At 41.0% G+C, this 19804-nt stretch overlaps 2 protein-coding genes and 1 long non-coding RNA gene across 3 annotated transcripts; 1 reads left to right on the plus strand and 2 right to left on the minus strand.

The window, feature by feature from the left end:
* Positions 1 to 2983: 2983 nt before the first annotated feature.
* On the minus strand, positions 2984 to 9074 carry kitlgb (kit ligand b). The gene is made up of 8 exons (XM_057324356.1): positions 8549 to 9074; positions 8246 to 8353; positions 8062 to 8118; positions 7167 to 7325; positions 6905 to 7076; positions 4903 to 5003; positions 4486 to 4673; positions 2984 to 4292 (listed from the first exon to the last, which is right to left on the minus strand). The coding sequence occupies exons 1-8, from the start codon at positions 8570 to 8572 to the stop codon at positions 4250 to 4252; spliced, it is 852 nt and encodes a 283-aa protein (XP_057180339.1). The 5' UTR covers positions 8573 to 9074; the 3' UTR covers positions 2984 to 4249.
* A 1202-nt stretch (positions 9075 to 10276) lies between these two features.
* Positions 10277 to 18774, minus strand: lmf2b (lipase maturation factor 2b). The gene is made up of 14 exons (XM_057324530.1): positions 18586 to 18774; positions 16680 to 16933; positions 16180 to 16208; positions 15623 to 15816; positions 15306 to 15487; positions 14029 to 14167; positions 13512 to 13646; positions 13308 to 13413; positions 13123 to 13219; positions 12652 to 12825; positions 12350 to 12518; positions 11550 to 11661; positions 11043 to 11151; positions 10277 to 10955 (listed from the first exon to the last, which is right to left on the minus strand). Exons 1-14 carry the CDS (start codon positions 18677 to 18679, stop codon positions 10629 to 10631), a joined length of 2121 nt encoding a protein of 706 aa, XP_057180513.1. The 5' UTR covers positions 18680 to 18774; the 3' UTR covers positions 10277 to 10628.
* On the plus strand, positions 14104 to 16233 carry LOC130548070 (uncharacterized). Its single transcript, XR_008961972.1, has 3 exons — positions 14104 to 14192; positions 14881 to 14917; positions 16128 to 16233. It is a non-coding gene; the product is annotated as an uncharacterized LOC130548070 (long non-coding RNA).
* Positions 18775 to 19804: the final 1030 nt, after the last annotated feature.

Below are 19804 nucleotides of genomic sequence, written 5' to 3' on the forward strand. Positions count from 1 at the left end.
GCCCAGATCTCTTCTCTCGTGTAATCTGATCAGATTGGGACCGGCCAATTTTAGCTCTCTTGAAAAGAGTAATCTTAGGTCTACATTTGACCAAAGACACCTAATACCTTCACACTTCTTCAAACAGGTCGGCGCTTGTTCTCAGGAGTATCATTTGTCATTTTAAAACAACCAGCATCTCTTTCTCAAAGAGTTCACTTGATAGGATTTCTTTCAACAACATATTTCTGAACGTCAGGGTTTTGGCGATGACAGACAACCTACTTTTTTCAAGCAGACCTTTTTTTAATCTCCATTTATGTTAATGCCCCTTTACAAGTTTACATATACTGTAGAAGTGTAATTGTATAAAAATACTGACCTGAAATCATAAATGACAAAGACACATATTATAATCATTTTCAAACACTGACATACGTATGCAAAAAGGCACACAACATGTATGCATTTCATTGCATAGATTACAAAATATCAAACCAATAACTGTAAATGCATTTTATCAGAAGTAGTTTCACATTTCCAGATGTATGACGTCAGTTTAAGGATATACAGATAACCTACAACTAACTCATCAGACATATTTCACAGAAAGTGTCTAAATACTTTGTGTTTGTTTTTTTACATTTGTTTATATTTTGTTATATAATACAATGGCACTCATACAGTTAAACTGGCTTAAATTTGATAATGCTTTGTAAGTTTTCTTGATGCATATGTATACATTAATAGTACTCTTTTTAAAAAAAAAAACCCAAATATATTCTGCTTTTTACTTAAACCACACAACCAAAAGCCATCTACATAACTTAAAATTATTACCAAACAGTAAACAAAACAAAAAATCATTGGAGCACGCATTGGAGTCGCGTGCGCAAATAAACAGCTCTGCTTTCGTGCCATAGACTTTCCTCTTTTAGAAAAGATCTGGGTTTTGCAAAGATGTTGTTTCATTAATCATCATGTCTGTAGCTTGATGAGTCAAGAGATGATGTTAATGACACAGAGCTACAGGCATGATGGTTTAGTGTGTGAATGTGTCTGTGTGGAAGCTGAGTCGGCGAGTGGGTTTTGACTGAAGTATGATGGACGAAACTCTTCATAAGCTATAAAGAGCAGCGTGTCTGTCCACATAAGAGGGGTCTTTGTTAAGGTCGCCCTGCAGTTGATGATATCCAGGCTGACATTATTGACCTCATGCGGTCGTGGGTTGGCAGTCATGCTTTACGACAACAGTTGACAGGGCAGGCATTGATAGAGACAAAGAGAAATTTACACGGAGAGGATCTCGAGATTTCCACTGACACTACCTGATTCCGGTCTGGACAAATGTAAGAACGATGCTCTCAGACTGAGTCAGCGGGGATTTTCAGGACTGTTTGGGATACACAAAGCCAGCAAACGATAAACACTTCGGAGGAGGCAGAGAGGCATTGTCTTGGGTTGGATCTTTAAAAAATCGACAAATCTAAAAATGAACATTCTGTCATTCTACAAAGATGCTCCAAAATACAACAAATGCACATGGGACAAAAGCTTGACCAACATTATAAAAACCCTATAAATAAATGTATGTGCGCTTTATTTTAAGTTTCCTGAAGTCAGACTTCGTTTTAACTTCATTCAAAATCCTGTTCTGAATTTGAATTATTCATCACATTGAACTTATTTCCCTAATGAATTCAAAAAGAATGTAAAACTTAAAAAGAAAAAAACAGAGATTTCACTTCATTAAACTTCACTTTTATGAAACTAAACTTTCACTTAAGGGTGAGTTAAGGATGGCTATCTCTTTAAGACAAAGGTTAAAGATATTCCTATTCTGAGATTCACTTGGCCTATCTAATAAACACACTGTCATGTCATGACCTAAATCTTATTTAGCTACAGCGAGAAGAAAAGCAGACGCAGGAAAACTGGAGAGAGATGCTCCAGTATACTATAAGAGAGATTGAATTATGGGACATGAGTCATTTTGGTGTAACATATTTATCATGCGAGCTCTTTTCTCATGCTCTCTGGATCTCACCCTTTTGTCAAGAAAACAATCCGCTCTTGTTGCGAGTGTGTGAGCATGTTTTTATCCGCGTACATATCCGCGAAATAAATGTGGTTGGAAATACGCATGGACCAATGACCTAAATTACAGACTATTCTCAGACACAGAGATGTATCTAATTGCTTGAGCCTGAATCTGTGTGTGTGTGTGTGTGTGTGTGTGTGTGTGTGTGTGAGAGAGAGAGAGAGAGAGAGAGAGAGAGAGAGAGAGAGAGAGGAGGAGGGAGAGAGAGAGAGAGAGAGGAGAGAGAGAGAGAGAGAGAGAGAGAGAGAGAGAGAGAGAGAGAGAGAGAGAGAGAGAGAGAGAGAGAGAGAGAGAGAGAGAGAGAGAGAGAGAGGAGAGAGAGAGAGAGAGAGGAGAGAGAGAGAGAGAGAGAGAGAGAGGAGAGAGAGAGAGAGAGAGAGAGAGAGAGAGAGAGAGAGAGAGAGAGAGAGAGAGAGAGAGAGAGAGAGAGAGAGAGAGAGAGAGAGAGAGAGAGAGAGAGAGAGAGAGAGAGAGAGAGAGAGAAGAGAGAGAGAGAGAGAGAGAGAGAGAGAGAGAGAGAGAGAGAGAGAGAGAGAGAGAGAGAGAGAGAGAGAGAGAGAGAGAGAGAGAGAGAGAGAAGAGAGAGCGAGAGAGAGAGAGAGAGAGAGACAGAGAGAGAGAGAGAGAGAGAGAGAGAGAGAGAGAGAGAGGAGAAGAGAGAGAGAGAGAGAGAGAGAGAGAGAGAGAGAGAGAGAGAGAGAGAGAGAGAGAGAGAGAGAGAGAGAGAGAGAGAGAGAGAGAAAGAGAGAAAGAGAGAGAGAGAGAGAGAGAGAGAGAGAGAGAGAGAGAGAGAGAGAGAAAGAGAGAGAGAGAGAGAGAGAGAGAGGGAGAGAGAGAGAGAGAGGAGAGAAGAGAGAGAGAGAGAGAGAGAGAGAGGGAGAGAGAGAGAGAGAGAGAGAGAGAGAGAGAGAGAGAGAGAGAGAGAGAGAAGAGAGAGAGAGAGAGAGAGAGAGAGAGAGAGAGAGAGAGAGAGAGAGAGAGAGAGAGAGAGAGAGAGAGAGAGAGAGAGAGAGAGAGAGAGAGAGAGAGAGAGGGAGAGAGAGAGAGAGAGAGAGAGAGACAGAGAGAGAGAGAGAGAGAGAGAGAGAGAGAGAGAGAGAGAGAGCACATCTTTATGCAGTGGGGTCCAAAAGTCTGGGGCCTTCTATTTTGCAACTTCATTTTTTTTATCCGATAAAAATTTTAATAAAAGTAAAAAAAATCTGCTGAATTTGAGAATGTTTTAATATTTGGTTGTGATTTAACAGTGCATTTTTTGCCAGCATGCTATTCCAGCATGACTTGACAATGTCCGAATAGCACCTCAACTGCTTTAATAGATATACAAATCTGGTAGTTTTTGAATAAATATATTTATTTACATGGAAAAAAATAATATGAATATTCATACATTCTATACATTGAAAACTAGATATTCAATGTAGTCATACTTTTGGACCTCACACTGTACAGCATATGCCCTGTTAGACTGTTAAAACCAGTAAGTGGATTCAAGATTGTGAGAACACAACTCTTAATGTAAATACAATGCTAAGTCAGAATTGTCCAGTACCATCCTCCTCATACTGAGAAAAGTCGTAAAGCGAGTTGTAAAACCTCAAAAATCTTGGCCCATTTCGGTCCACGCTCTAAATCGAACGTATTTCTAGACAAGCGAGCGCTCTGTTCCAAAGATGTTTTTGATGCAACATAAACCACCATCCTCATGCGATGTGGAGCTGCCACAAAAAAGCCATTTGTTCCACGCGTAGGGGCCTGTAGGACCACTGGCACTCCTCAAAGGCAACGACCCGCCGCGGGCACAACAGCAGACGCCTCTCTGCCACTCAACACACTCATCAAAGGGCCTCACTTCCTGCCGCATGACATCATACAAGCCTTCCCATGGCCGTGTCTTAGCAGCACATCCCGGAGCAGCAGACTCCCATTGATTGGTTAAGCCCAGCGCAAGTTGTGATTTGTCTCTTCTGCTTAGTGTTTTTGTGGCGAGCAGGTATGGCTTGATGAGTAAGTCTCTGCGTGTCGATAAAGACGTCTGATGGGTCCCTTTGTAGCGTTGTCCTTTGGCACGAGTGTAAATGTTCCATTCCCTTCATTGTCTACTTCATGAATCTGGACATATTGCCAAAAATATCGCCATTTTTGTTGATTTCTCGTGCATTTTTAAGATTAAACCTCTGTGTCTGCACAGTCTAAAGAATCCAGCCACACCCTGTGAAGACACCGCAATGTGTGAGAGAAAATAAGCTTTGTTAGGTCTTGTTTACAATTGAGTAAACAAACAGTGTTGCTGCTAAAACATAGATAACATCAGATAAAACTCTATCTATCTATCATTTTTTCAATATATAAAAAAGAATTCTTTGAGATCCACCGAGTCAAAGAAAGCAGGTAAACTTTAGTACCTGTCCTGCTGACTGTGGGAACTGGACACAGGGCCTCCTCGCGCAGCTGCGTCGAGAGGCTCACGGAGAAGTTGCACATCTCCTCTCTGGGGTCCATGGCTGCTTTCTGCAGCTTCGTCATGGGGCTCATGTAAACCGGGTGTCATTTCGGGCCTTCTTTGAGAACAACAACCTCCTCTTCTGAATACCTACAGAAGCAGTCACAATAACTTACACAAGCACTTGCAAGCAGCCTCTGTCATTCCTCTACAAGTATGTGTGAGTGCTCATGAAACGTTAAGCTACCACAAAGAAAAAATGTCAGAAATGTCATATTGTGCCTTCAGGGCCTGTGACGCAGGGAAAAGTCACCTGCGTTGGCAAACACGGTTGTATGATGTTAGTTTAATAACTGCTTGAGGTGCGATATTAACTCACCATTTTGACAGTGAGAACCAGAACCGCCATGCTGGGGATGATGAGCAGCGCCAGGAGTCCATGGATCGCTCCGTTCATTCCGTTCTGCTGTTTGTGTTTGCCTGTCAGATCATGTTGACATGATTTAACTCTTGTATATCGCTTGTAAAACATCTGAACTATAGTTATATAATCAATAGCATTAATAGGAAGGTGGTCTTCCTTAAAGGGATAGTTCACCCAAAAATAAAGAAAATCTGTCATCATTTATTCACCCACATCTCATTCTCGTTTCTTCTGTAGAACACTAAAGAAGATATTTTGACAAATGTCTTTGAGCCATTCAATGGGGTCCAAAGTTGCTTGGTTACCAACATTCTTAAAAATATTTTCTTTTGTGTTCAGTAGAAGGTCATACAGGTTTGGAATGACACGAGGGTCACTTTGGGCTAAATGACCCTTAACAAACCTTTCAACAGAGGAATTTCAAAACTGAGGAATTTGCTTGTTTCTTTTTTCTTGCACTTAAAGGCGGGGTGTCCGATTTCTCTTAGCCATTGTTGATGTTCAAATCACCAAAACAAACACACCGATACCTCCATCTTTCGCTTTGGTCAGCGCTCGGCTCGGCTAATGTCCGTCCTGTGCGCTGTGCACCTTACTGCTGATTGGCTACAAGGTTGTTTTGGTACTCGGCCCAACTCAGTTGTCTAAAGCGTAATTCGGAAATCGGTTACCCCGCCTTTAAACTAAACGGTGACTGAAGCATGTTTATAAGATAAAAGCGCCATAGAGGTATTAAAAAAATGGCCCATTCTGCCCCCTTTTCGTTGTAATTTCATTGAGCAACCAGCTTAGTCACAAGGTGAGTAAATGAAGACAGAATTTTGAGTGAGCTATTTCTTTAACATGTTTCACTCGTCAAGGAAAGCCGTCCACTAGATGTTGGAACATGACTGAAGGGATTTGCCCTCATTCAGACTCGGGAACATCAGTAAAATCAGACTCTGATGTGGTTTGGCCCACAGTCTGCATTCCAGCTCGTTCCAAGATGTTCAATGGGGTCTAGGCATTTTGGAAGTTCTTCCACACCCAAACTGAGAAAACCATTTTTTTCATACAAAGGAAAACCAAAGCATTGAGATCTATCAAAGCATTGGTAATTAAAAGGAGGTGTCCACATCTTTTGGCGACATGCAATGTATACCCAAACACAATTAGTGCTAGACTTCTGTCTTTCAAACAGGATGTTTATAGGTGTCCCTACTGTAATGTGTGTTGTGCACACACGCCCACGTTTTGTTTCATCAACACGTGTGCAGGCCCACACGGAATATGCACCTTTCATTGGAACATTTGCCATTTACAGATTCTGTGCTATTGCATGTTAATTCAATGAATTTAAGTGTTCCTGTAGCTCAGGTTGAACATTACCTTACCGGCACAAAGGTAAGAGTTTGATTACCATGGAACACAGACACGAAATAAAAAGTGCATTCCTTGAACGCACCATAAATCGCTTTGGACAAAAGCATCTGCCAAATGCATAGAGGTAAAGTAAATCAATAATAATGGTCGAGTACTCTTGTTTTTAAATGTCATGTTTAAATCCATTCTGAAGAATCCTGCACAGATAATAACACCAAGTAAAAAATGATTGATATCGTGTTATCGCAATAGCAAAATTGTCTCAATATAATCGTGTTCACATGACTGTATGAAACCATAGGACATTCTCTTCAACATAGAGAATGTTACCTTTGTCAAGGTCCATCTGGTGCAATTATTTTATTTGATAAAAGGTATTTTTAGGTCATCTGACCCATCTCATACTACAACTCACACCTCTAAGCAACAGTTATGATTAGAGGATAAAGAAAAGAGGATGCTTATGGCACGTTTCCAAGTCATCATTTGTCATTTTAAATATCGCAGTCAATATCATACCATGGCCTTTATACCGAGGTATTATCGTACAGTGAGATTTGGATATTGTTACATCCCCAAGATTTAGCACAATCACCTGGTGTGAAAGGGGCGGCTGCGGGGGTCCGGCAGGGTGGAGGAGTGCAGTGATGAATCTCCCCGAGCGTGGGCCCAGCTGCAATAAGAACCTCTTTAACATGGGCAAAGTACCGCCTAGTTGGCCATTTCACCCTTCTGTAGTGACACTTAAATGTTTGCATCGTTACCTCCTAAGAAAACCAAACAAACAAGTGTTATTTGACAGCCATGACAACTCAATGGAAGGAACAGGAGTGTGAATGAAAACGAGAGGAAATTACCAGCTCCTCATTATCCAGGGTAAAGCGAAAGCCCTGCAGCATTGTAATAAAAAGGGTGATGTTTGCTCTGTTGGTGGATAGGTTGCCAAACTTGAAGGCTAATGTTTTTAAACTGCTTTCAACTGGGTACAGATTAAGATGTAGCCAGCAAGCTCCACCCTTAAACATTGGAAAAGTGGTTAGACGGCACTGTGGGAATGTCACAAACCACAACAACTAATGTTCCAGAAGTGTGCGGATACAGTGGGGTGCAAAGGTCTGAGGTTACATAAAAATGATGGAATTTCCACAGAGTTTGAGAATCTGAACATTTAATCCCGAACATAAACAAAGGTTTAGAGTAAATTTGTAAATCACAAATTAAATAAGTAATTCTGTGGAATCAACTGTGTTCATTTATTTTTACAAAAGGTCAAGATTCCTTGCTTCCATTGAAGCACACAAGAAGCTCTTAGACAAATTCCTAAATCATGTAAGTTTTATATGGATTGACAGGTTTTGCACAAACTTGTTGAGTCCATGCCAGTTTGAGCATGAGTTGTTATCGACAGCCCCTTTGACCCCTCTGTATATTATTGCACATAAAAAAGTGGGAACATGGAAAAAAGAGCAAAAGGGTTATTTTAAAGAAACAGTTTACCGAAATACAAAAATGATCTTATAATTGACTCTTTCGAGAGACATATATTAACCCACTGGATTACTTTAATAATGGACGGATGTGTATTACGGAGCTTAAGAAGATACCATTATGAAATGATTTGTTCGTGTTTAACTGAAGAAATGAAGTCCTATACATCTAGGATGGCACGAGTATGAGAGAATTTTTCTATTTTAGTGAACTATTTCTCAAACAACAACCAGGTCGTCAAAAAGGATCCATTTTTACACTTACCACGTCTTTGGAGATGAAATTAACAGGTACTCTGTAATCACTGGGAATATTCTCACTCTGATCATGATAAAAAAATCAGGATTATTTTAGGAGAAACTCTAGCATGCAGTTTTACGCCGTATAGCTGATGAAGATTAAACAAGGCAAGAATGCATTACTAAAAACTTGCTTTTGCGCATCTTACCAGTGTTCCCAGCGTGACCACATCATCTGTCAAAGGGCTTCCAAAAACACCTGAACACGTCACAAGCCCGGAAAAAAGCAATACCAATACACAAATGCTTTCTCCAATCTATAACGACAAGTCAGAAGACAGTAAATAACGCGCAACTCCAAACACCCATCCAAATTAAACCCACCTCTCCGCCTCCCACGTAAATATATTTGAACCTTTCCACTTAAACAGGCAAAATTGGCAAATTTGCATTTCGCAAGACGCGATCCGCGGCGCATTTACGCGCGCCTCTCCTAAAGTGCGCGTACTCACCTTAACTTTCCTCATGTGGAACATATGGGAATATTAAAAACAAATCAGCCGTGTTTCGTTATTTTCTTCGCTTTCCCCGGCAGCGGAATGTAGGCATGTTTGCGCCTGTACGTATCACTCAGTTAATCACAGCACTTGTTCGGGATCAGTGCTTTTGGCGTGTCTTTCTGCTCCGGTCCCGATGGGGAGCATGGCGTGCTCAGCGCGCGACGCCTGTGCGCAATTTTGCCCCGCAGCGCTTCTGTGAAATGAATGGGGGCGGTTGGACGTCTCTGTGTTTAAGAGGTAGGGCGCTTTGACTCACTTTTAATGTGTAAAATAGAGAAAACTATTCAAGTCGAGTTGCGTGACTCACGCGGACTTCAATCACAAAGGCCACATGGGAGTTTCATGTGTGACACCAACAAATCATGTTTTCATGTGCGACACCTCTCCTTTTGACGGAGAGCCGTTACTTGGGATTTTTAATTGTCCATTAACTTGTACCGTGTACATGTTATACATTTAACTGAAATTAATCACAGTAGTGAAAGTAATTACGAGATGACCTACAGTAATTGCCCTATAAATACATCTAGTGCATTACTACTACTTAACACTAATACAATGTGACCAAAACGTTTTCATCTCACCCTTGTTTTGTTTTTCCATAGATTGTCTAAACAGTGCATGCAAACTAAGCTTTAGGAATCCCAGCTGAAAAAAGCTATATATAGAACTTCATGGTTATAATGGGATATTGTGTTGGTAATTATAATGGCTTCTGTGTGGTCTCTATACTGGTAAACTTTTCAGGTTTTATTGGTGGGAAGTTGTGTCAAATGGAAACAGTCATACTGGAATATGGCCCAAAACATCCTAAATAAAACAAGTTTGTAATGGTTCTAATGGTATACAGCTGATGCTTTATAACGGTGTTTAATGGAAACCTTTTGGGGATTTTTTTTAAACGCAGGGAACATTAAACTACACCAACATAACTAGTTTAGTGTTTTCCATTAAACTAAATGAAAATCTAAAATCTAACTCGCCGGATGTCGCCACAGTTTTATGACATTTCATTACATGCAGCATTCATTTTGTGTATGGTTTCGGTTCAATTTAAATTTGTTCAAATTTAAATTGATCAGGCGTCTGAGATTGTTTTGTGTCTTGAATGTTCTTTAGGGGGCCACAAAGACTCACTTATAAAAAGCTTGAGAACCGCTGATCAAACTAAATGGAAATGTAATAAATATTATTCGAACTAACTATGAGACATGTTAATTAGCTTAAATATAGTTGAAACATTACACTCAACATGATTACATTCTACTACAATAAACTAGGACTGACTGGACGTGTTATGCAATTCATTCCAGTCTAAACTGAATATTTTAGATAAAAGTTAACTTTAAGGTAGAGTAATATTAAGAAACAAATTCCCAGACTAAGCAGGGTTTGGAAAAACACATCCACAAATAACATTCCCTTAAGAGTGCAGGGATGCTTTGTGCACAGCGCCACCTTGTGCCACTATAAAACCTGGAATTCTCATTATGAAAAGTATGATTGACAGGTAGATTTTGTCTTGACGGAATGGGTGTGTGCGCTGTACTTGTAAACAAACAATGTAGGGTGAAGCCTAATAGTTTTCAAGAACATGAGCTATAAAACTTTTCACTTTTTAAAAAGAATGTACGTAATAGAAAAAAATAAAAGAGAAAACAAACTACTAACACATAAACGTATTGACAACCGTTTAATACGATAAATAGCATGAGAAAGTGGCATTTGTGCTTCTGTTGTAACCTTCGAGGCGTATAAAGACGGGTGTAACAATCGCCAGCTTAAAAATAGACTCTTCGAACATTCAAAGCCAATTACAACCAATTATATCCCATGTGTAGTGCGTGTTTGATGCTGACATACACAGAGAGGTTCTGCCACAAAGAGAAAGCTTGAGAAAATCCAATGAGGTGGTAAACAATCAAATCTGTGTGTGACAAGTAGAGAAAGAATCTTAGAAAATGTACACCTGAGAAAAATCATTTGTGAGCGCATCTTGTCAAACAGAAAGGCACAAAGTGACCGTCCGGGCTCATTTCCTCTTGCGTGGGCTCTTTTCTGAGTCCAACTTCCTGTCCTCGGAGTTGTCCTTCTTGTTCCCCCGGTTGGACGCAGATGCCCCGTGGCTTTTCTCTGTGGATTCCGCTGGTCTTTTAGTCTTGTGATCAGCTGTAGCCGATTTGGGTTTTCGGCCTCCAAAAGCCCAGGACAGGACGGCTTTGACTAGGAAGATACCAGCTACAGTTGCTAACAGGGTGGAAAGCACTAGGGACCCCGAGAGACCCTTCACCTGGCCCCGCATGAGACCGAGGGCTTGGGATACGGGCGTGTCTGAGCTAGGCTGAACGGGGAACTCTTCCTGCGCAGAAACACGTACACATTTTTTAAGTTTGTTCAAAACATATGAAAGGGTAACACCTCTTGCAATAATCTGAAACAACTTCACCTTCAGTCCAGACTGTTCCAACAATTTCTTAAGAGCAGGGTCATCAAGTTTCACAACGGGCAGAAACTCCCCAGAGTATGACCTTCGCCACCACGCCTGTGGATTGGACCTTGCAAAATGTGGAAAAAAGTAAAAACAGATTCAGGCTGCAGTGCTCTTTCAGTTCCAGTTCAGACTTCAATATGCCTGACGAGCTCAATGCTGTCCAATAAGAGTGACTTTTGAAACAAAACTTGTTTTCAATCATATAGGTTAAAATGCACAAACCATAAACAGAATTAATCTGTCTGCAAATCAACAACTTAAATACGAATACATTTGTGAGTTACTTACACAAAAATGTGTTCCACTCATGTTCTATGAATAATTTTAAAGCCTAATCTCCTCATCCTTTCTTACATTGAAAATAAAAACAATGCATCTCTTACAAAAATTAAAAATGACCTTACCTACGATCACATTATTATGAAAATTATAGTACAAATAATGATTCTGTGACCAACTCACTTGTCTTTTGCAGGATGTGTGAAGTGGTATTTGTAAAGGTTGGCTTTGATGAAAGTTGGCGGTTTCTTACTGAAGGGATATTGTGCTTCATCTGCCTGGAGCAGACCTACAACTACAGTAAATAAATGTGAGAGACAGAGAGCAACATCATGTTAAACAATTTACCCAGAATTGAAAAAGTGAGCAATTTCATATTGCAAACTCGGTGATAAATGCATACGAAATGAATGAAAGCAAAACAATTATAGGCCTACAGGTCACATGCTTTCAGGGCTGCATGCACCAGCCACAATAAAAAACATTTAAAAATCAGTTTTTCTGAATTTACTATTTATAGGTATGTGTTTAGGTCAATTACCAATAACAATAACTAACAATATTTCACCCACAATATTTCGCCCAAATTAAAAAATATATATTGTTTCTGCTCAAAATAACTATAATTGTATATATATATATATATATAAAATTTTCAGACCTCAAATACTGCAAAGAAGTTTTTTATATTTAGGAAAAGTTCAAAAATTATTTTTTGTGCGATGACCTCGATTTTGATCAGTTTTCATGTGTCTTGTCACGCTGTCAGTCTTTCACATTGCTGTTGGATGACTTCATGTCACTCCCGGGGTTTGATTTTGGCGAAATTCAACAAACACTGGACCGGAATGGCCCGATACATCGAGAAACGCTGATTAATGAAAATTTGGTATGGTCTCTTAATTTTGTCTGCGGCTCTATATCTCATATAATAATGTCAATATTAAGTCTGCATATATTCTGGAGCTCCTCGGAACACTTACCTTGTGGTTTGCCCTGTAAGAGGCGCTGTACGAGGCTTGTAAACCATAGGCTTTCATTATGCCCCCCTTGAGCTGCCTGCCACATCACCCACTCCAACCGCGGCTGGTGGGCTCCTGCTATAGGTGGGGCTGCATTCACACTTCCTGGTTTATACATGAGATTCATTTCCTGTAACAGGATTATAACACAGAAGTCCACTGAGAATAACCTTCAAACTTTCCTTTGAAACAATGCTTTTATCATTCGGAAAATAAAAGGATAACTTGGGTTTGTTGCAGAAGTGACCCCTTTTCCTTCTCACCTTCCACGCCAAGCCATCTTGACTGCCTTCTAAAATGATCTCAGGTCTGCCTTCAACAGATGTCGCTCTGTGCTGGACACCGTACGCCCCAACGAGCTGGTACTTCTCCACGGCGCTGTAAGCTTCTCGTACCACGGGTAAAACTTTACTTCCTGTGATGGCTGTGTATGGCACCTAAGACCCAGGAGAAAAAGATTAGCTTGTTCATTACAAATGAAATATAAACGTTTGAAACATATGATTATGAACAGCAGGGGGCACTACAGTATTGTACAAAATACATTCGAGGACAAACAAGAATGCAAGAAATAATAATCTTGGGCAGGCTGTGTGACTCATTAACAGTGCATTTATCACAATATTTTGTGCCGAAAAACAATACATCTCATTGCATAATCATGCACTTGTATGTTTACAATCCAGGGCAATACAATTTAAGGCATTTCATTTTTTTACAATAATGTAACTTACCACGCTGAGGGCGAAGATGCCCGCTGCTGCTGCCGTCATGACCGTCCACTGTAAGAGGGACCAGAGCTTGCTCATGACGCCGCGTGTGCACACGAACCTACGAATAAACACATATGATGTCATTCCTGGCTTGTGTCCCGTCACTACAGCCACGGGCTGAGATTCAGGGGAAGACAAAAACTTACTGTAACATGGCCGCTACGGCTTCCCAGGTGAACGACAGCACAGCAACCCAGACAGTGGCCACCTGAATGAACTTTAGATGCTCATCAAACTCCTTTTCTGTGAAATCTGAAATAAAAAAAGATATATGCATTTACGGTCTTGTTTTTCCAGGTAAACAGAATAAAAATGTTGATAACTCACATTGTACGTTACAGAATACTCACCTGTTTGGGATGACAATGTTTTTTCTTCCCAGTTGATCTGCAGTTTGAAGAGTTTCACTTCACTGAACAGAATCAAGACGTAGACGCACAACTCCACCAGCAGAACCAGGACGGAGACCAAAGACTGTGTCCATGCTGAAAACCACAATCCAACAGTAAATAAGTGAGGAGGATGTTGAGAATTTCACACGATGAATACTTGTGAGGTACTGACAGAACACACAGATTGAATGGGAGTGCTTCCTAATGACAGATTTAATAACATCAATACCGAGATTACATTAATGAGCCCTTTGACCTGATCATTAAGTTTATTTCACTAATGTTACTGATGTTAAATTACTTCTAATGAGCAATAATTAATGAACGTTAACCAAAGTTATATTGCGTTCCCGTTTCATTTAGCAGGGCGAAGGTCATGGGTTTGATTCCCAGGGAACACACATACGGATAAAAATGTACAGCTTGAACACACTGCAAAAATTGTTTGGCAAATGAATGAGTAATGAGGTCATACTCCTGGTCTTTTTCTTCTTTTTTTGAGCAGGAGAGGAGCTGAAATGATCGTCGTCCAGCAATGAGAAGCTCAGGGCGATGCTCAGCAGATTCAGAAGACCGCAGCTGCCCATGAGGATATAGCCAACTTGGAGAAATAGCTAAAGAAACAGATACAAAAGAGAGGTAAGTGAAAAATAGTCTTGTAGAAGAACATAAAAGGCGGGGTGTACGATTTCTCTTAGCCGTTGTTGATGTTCAGATCACCAAAACAAACACACCCCTACCCCCATCCAGGGCTGGACTGGGAAGAAAAATCAGCCCTGGTATTTTTCGAATCTGGCGCCGGGGGGATGTGGTGCATGCACACGTGTCTTTTGCATTCGCATTGTGTGCATTCGCATTTATAATACGTCATCTAAGCGGCCAACGCCTCCGTTCCGGCCCCATACGTTAGCGGCCACCGCCTCCATTCCGGCCCCATACGTAAGCGGCCACCGCCTCCGTTCCGGCCCCATACGTTAGCGGCCCACCGGGATAACGCCCGGTACACCGGCCATGCCCCATCTTTTGCTTTCGTCAGCGCTCGGTTCGGCTAATGTCCGTCCTGTGCACCTTACTGCTGATTGGCTACAATATTGTTTTGGTACTCGGCCCGAATCAGATGTCTAAAGCATAATTCAGAAATCGGTTACCCCGCCTTTAAATGGACAGTACAAAGAACAGAACAAAGAAATGTAATATAGCTGCAAGCAGTGATGACGGGCCCAAGCCATCAACGCAAAAGCAATTTGTCCTACTATGGTAGTTAGTGATGGCCAAGAAGTGTTTGGTTACAAGCATTCTTCCAAATATCTTTCTCTGTGTTCATCAGAACAAAGAATTTGACACAGATTTGGAACAACTCGAGGGTGAGTAAATGATGATAAGAATTTTTATTTTTGGGTGAACTGTCCCTTTAAGGAACTGTTGCGATGTAGTCATGTTCAAAACAAAAGAAAATAATATTGACTCATCCACATTGTGAAAAACAAAAATAGTATTTGTGCTGCAATGTTGTCTAAATAATCTTTTCATTGGAAAATGTTCTATTGTAGAGGGGTGACCTTTTTTTGCTAGTGATATCACAATTGATTTATTTGTACATTTGCTCTCCTCACCGTTTATAAACCCAATTTATCGTAACTGCAAGAAAACTGGATGAATAATTTCTTCCAATTCCAAATAAGCGAGGAATTCAGTTGTTTTTCTATACAAGCATGTGCAAGGATGCAGAATATTATAAATACTATAACAAACCTGAATATAAAATCCAACAAGCCTCAAACGCCGAATGGGGGCAAAGAACATCAGAAGAGGCACCACGATCTCACACTGTAACAGAACCACAGCTTCAAACCTCAGCAACCATTCCGGAAGCTGATGGACGTACCAGGCCAAAGGGGTGGGGCTCATCTGGTTTTCAAGATGATGACTTAACGCTGCAAAAGAGATAGCTTCAGCTTTCAAGACACTGAAACATGAGGGTCTCGTGGGTTTCATGCTTCACACTACATGAATGCCTTAGATGCTTCACTATATCTGAACCACGACGATGTTAAAATGATTCGGGGTACCTGAGAGCTTCCACCAGGCAGGGTCACCGCTGGCCAGCTTACTCACACCTGTGCAGAAGGTCAGTCGGAAGAACAGCCAGCGGGTCAACCAAAAGGTCACGGGGTCGTGGTTCCTGCACACGGAGCAACCCAGCAGCACACCGAATGGAGCCACAAGCACAGCCAGAAACCCAGCCTCCAACAGCAGCATGTCCCTGTGAAGAGAATGACAAAGAAGTATTTCTCATCCTTAGAGGCGTCTTGTGTGTGCCACTTGCCAAATGGAATTACAAGATTAACTGGATGGAGTGATGCTTGCTTGTGCAAAATGTGCCATCGTGCTAGCATGGTTGCCATGGGAACGTTTTGCAATTACTCAAGCAAATTATTATTTACCTTCCGAACTTATCAATAATGGATAACGTGTATTTTCCAAATAGTGGACAATAGTGTTTTTATAGGATGCATGAATGGGCAGAAGACTTTGCACTAGGCAGAATTTGACTTGCAAATGTTTTCTCTGCAGCATCAACAGTAAACGGTTAAGGCTCACGTCGGTTAAACGCAATGAGACTCACCATTCTGAGCGAAGGAAGTCACCCCCCACCTATAAAACAAAACAACAATCACGCTGAATGATGCACACAGGTAAAAAGCTCTTTAAATAAGCATTTAAAATAAAGTCGTACAGGCTGAAATTACAAGAGAATTGTCATTTTTGGATGAACCATCCTTTCTTCTGTAGAACACAAAAGGAGATATTTTGAATAATGTCGGTAACTGAACAGTGGCAGTACCCATTCACTTCTATTGTATGGACACAAAACTAATGCAAGTGAATAGGTAGCGCCGGTGTTCTTACTGACATTCTTCAAAATATCTTCTTTTGTGTTCTGCGGGAGAAAGTCAGTCATACACGTTTGAAATAACAAGAGGGCGAGCAAGTAATGACAGAATTTTCATTTTTGGGTGAACTATCCCTTTAACGTTATGGCCAAAAGCATTTAAATGCTTTTCACAAACATAAGGCAACATGAGACCAAGAGGATTCAATTGCTCCAAGTCAATCTGTACTAACATTATATATTGAGAGGTAGAGGGCCCACAGGCAGAGGTAGACCAGACTGTCTCTCAGGAGCCCGAGGAGCACAGCACCCAGACTGAGTACCACTCCGAGCACACAGATGAGCTCCAGGGCATGTTGGGGCTCCAGACCCAGAGACGGGCCCAGCCACAGCAGGGATGGGGAGGCCCGAAACTGCTCCAGCAGGGGCCGCTGCACCTTGGGCATCAGCCGGCGCACGGGGATCATACCATCGTCGCCATACAAACCTGTCGAGAGACATAAGCAGACGCCTGGCTGACATCATCAAGGCCACAAACATTTCAACCAATGGCTGTCCTGTCTGTGTGACTTCTGATGGATTCAAATCGAGTCCCACGCCACGTTTTAATTTTACTTACCGATGGTCCACGAAACGGGTTGCGCACGCAGCTGTTTACTAATGACTTTATTATGGTAGTGATGAGAGTGAGATGTATAAAAGAGATTATATGGATTATATCTCATCAACTCATCATTCTGCAAAATTGCATCTTGGGAAAAGCGTTGGTGGCAGATTCCCCCTTCGGGGGTTGCATGGATAATATGTTGTGTTTGTTCCGTGATGTACGGAAACGAAACATTATTTTAACCAAACAATATTGCCATGTCGAAGAACAAAATACAAACTTCTTGTGTGGCTTTGTTTTTAACCCGTACGCAGCAGATGTGGCGTTAAACACTGCAAACCGATGTGCACTTGAAAATACAGCCGCATGGTGCTTGCTAACAGGGAGTGTACAAAACAACAGCAGCACAGCGCCGTGAGATCTGGAAAGACTACTTTACTGTTAGAAAACTGCTTACTGAACTTTGTCTTAATGAGAATGGCAGTTGAGAAAGTTACAGGTCCACATTTCTGACGCACATGCCACAGCACGAGCGAGCGCATCACAGGCTGGTTTAATTTAGAGAACAGGCTCCGCATTGTGCCAAGGCCAACAAATGAGTCACGGCTACTTCTCTTTTGCTCTCGTTGATTTGAAGTTATCCTGGCATAAAATACAGTCCAACCACAAGAAATGTCCATCAAATCACAATGCAATGTGGGATAGATATCCTCAACGTGGAAGAGAAACAATTGTGGGCAAGATATTGTGATGGTGGTTAAATCTGGGACAAACTACTATGCAAAAAAGGACTATTCCTAAATATAATATAGAAATATCAAAAAAATGGGGTTGTTATTGCACATATACTGTACTTTAAATACAAAATCAATTAGATTCACTGTATGAGTAAATTAACCTGCTGTATGCACGTATGTTACTAACTCTTTGGTCAACACTGCGGTCACATGCATTCAATACTACTACTAGTACAATATTACTAAATCGAAAACGCATTCTTGCATGATCGAGTGTTTGTTGTTGCACACGAATGCACGGTCCACATGGCATACACGTGAAACACTGAATGGGTCTGTAGAAACAAAAGGCCATTCAAATGATGACGGGTCACTCACTGCGCTATGAGTACTCATCACTAACTGGCGGGGCTCCCAAACATTCAGCACATGTGAAGAATCAGAATATGACGTTGTGCTTTAGTTACGTGGGGACATCTGTAAGATCTGAAACCCTGCGATTACAATGGAAAACCGGATCCGCCATTCTGCATGGAACTAGCGTGAAGCACGATGTCCTCACATTTAAAATGTGAACCCAAAAGTTTGCATCTAAAAACGACACCGCAGTCACGTCACCCGATTTCGCGGGAGAACGCGCGATACGCTTGAACGAATGAATGAACCGCAGGAAGCACGTTTTGTCTTTGCCACCGCCCGACATTCCGCAGCATGGGACAAGTTCAAGTTCAAGCGCAACAACCATTCATTACTGCCGCGCCCAAAATCCACCATCGACAACACAAACTTCCCTACCTGGTATCTGGATGTAGACGGACGCGAAAGCGCACACGTAGATGAGCGCAATGCTCCAAAGGAACATTTGTCTGGGCGTTTTTACTTCCCCCATCTTGTCGGCTTTTTGGAGGGATGATGTGTCACTTTGTTTCGGCGCTCGAGCTCGGTCAGATGCTCATTGGAAAAATGATGAAGCGGAATCGGAGGGGCGGAGTTTCAATTGTAGCACATGCGTGCGCGCACACCACTATCAGAGCGAAACGGGTCAAAGGAATCTTTTACCATTTTTAAATGTAATTGTTTGACCATATTGCATTTAAATTTTTACCAAATCATTTGCGATCTCACTATAAAATGTAGTATTGCACAATAGGCCACAATTTTTGTATATTATGCCATCTTTAGTGATGATAAAATTAATTTCTTGTCTTGAACAATACTAATGCATTAAATAGAATAAAGATTACTGATGACAAATTTTAAAATAATCATTATTTTAAATTGTATGAAATTATTTGTAATTTTATTGTTTTCTTAACAACATTAGCATTGCACGCTAGTTGGATTCCCCCCCAATTCTAGGGCCTCACTATAAAATACTAGTGCTGCATCAGATGGAATAAAGATTACCGATGACAAATTCCTCTTTTTTTTGCAACCATCTTAATAGGTTTATTTCAGCATCTTCCTTTCAAGAGATGTGTACTAAAATTTGTTCTGACCCCAATTTTCGATTTTCTTTATTTAAAAAAGTTACACAAACATTACCTATCGCTGCAACAGTAGGCCTACAAACATAATTAAAATGTAGGGAAAATATACTTTTAACATGCCACTTTTAGTATCTTTTTTTCAATAGGATTTTATGTTATTTTATATTAGTTGCTAACACCTTGTATTCAATACATTATATATTTAATCTAAGGTTCTTAGACAATAGAGCGTATGCACGTGTCGTCACTTGCCCACGCGAACACGCCGGAACGCGCCTGCTTGAGTGGTCAAACACTGGGCTAAATGAATGGTTACAATATCAGGAAACGCAATTCCGCGCAACATTTGAGTGTCTAAGAACACCTGATTCCTTTGTAATTCATAAGGTAGTCGTAAGGATCACCGTCGAGTCCAGCTGCTTGTAGTTTCAGCAAATAATTGCGTGTTTTTTCTTATGATTTTTAATGGCGGTTGGCAAACCAAACTTAAAAGGTGCATTCCCGCCACCTACTGGACTGGAGTG

Source organism: Triplophysa rosa, linkage group LG24 (genome assembly GCF_024868665.1).
Source record: "Triplophysa rosa linkage group LG24, Trosa_1v2, whole genome shotgun sequence".
Lineage (NCBI taxonomy): Eukaryota > Metazoa > Chordata > Actinopteri > Cypriniformes > Nemacheilidae > Triplophysa > Triplophysa rosa.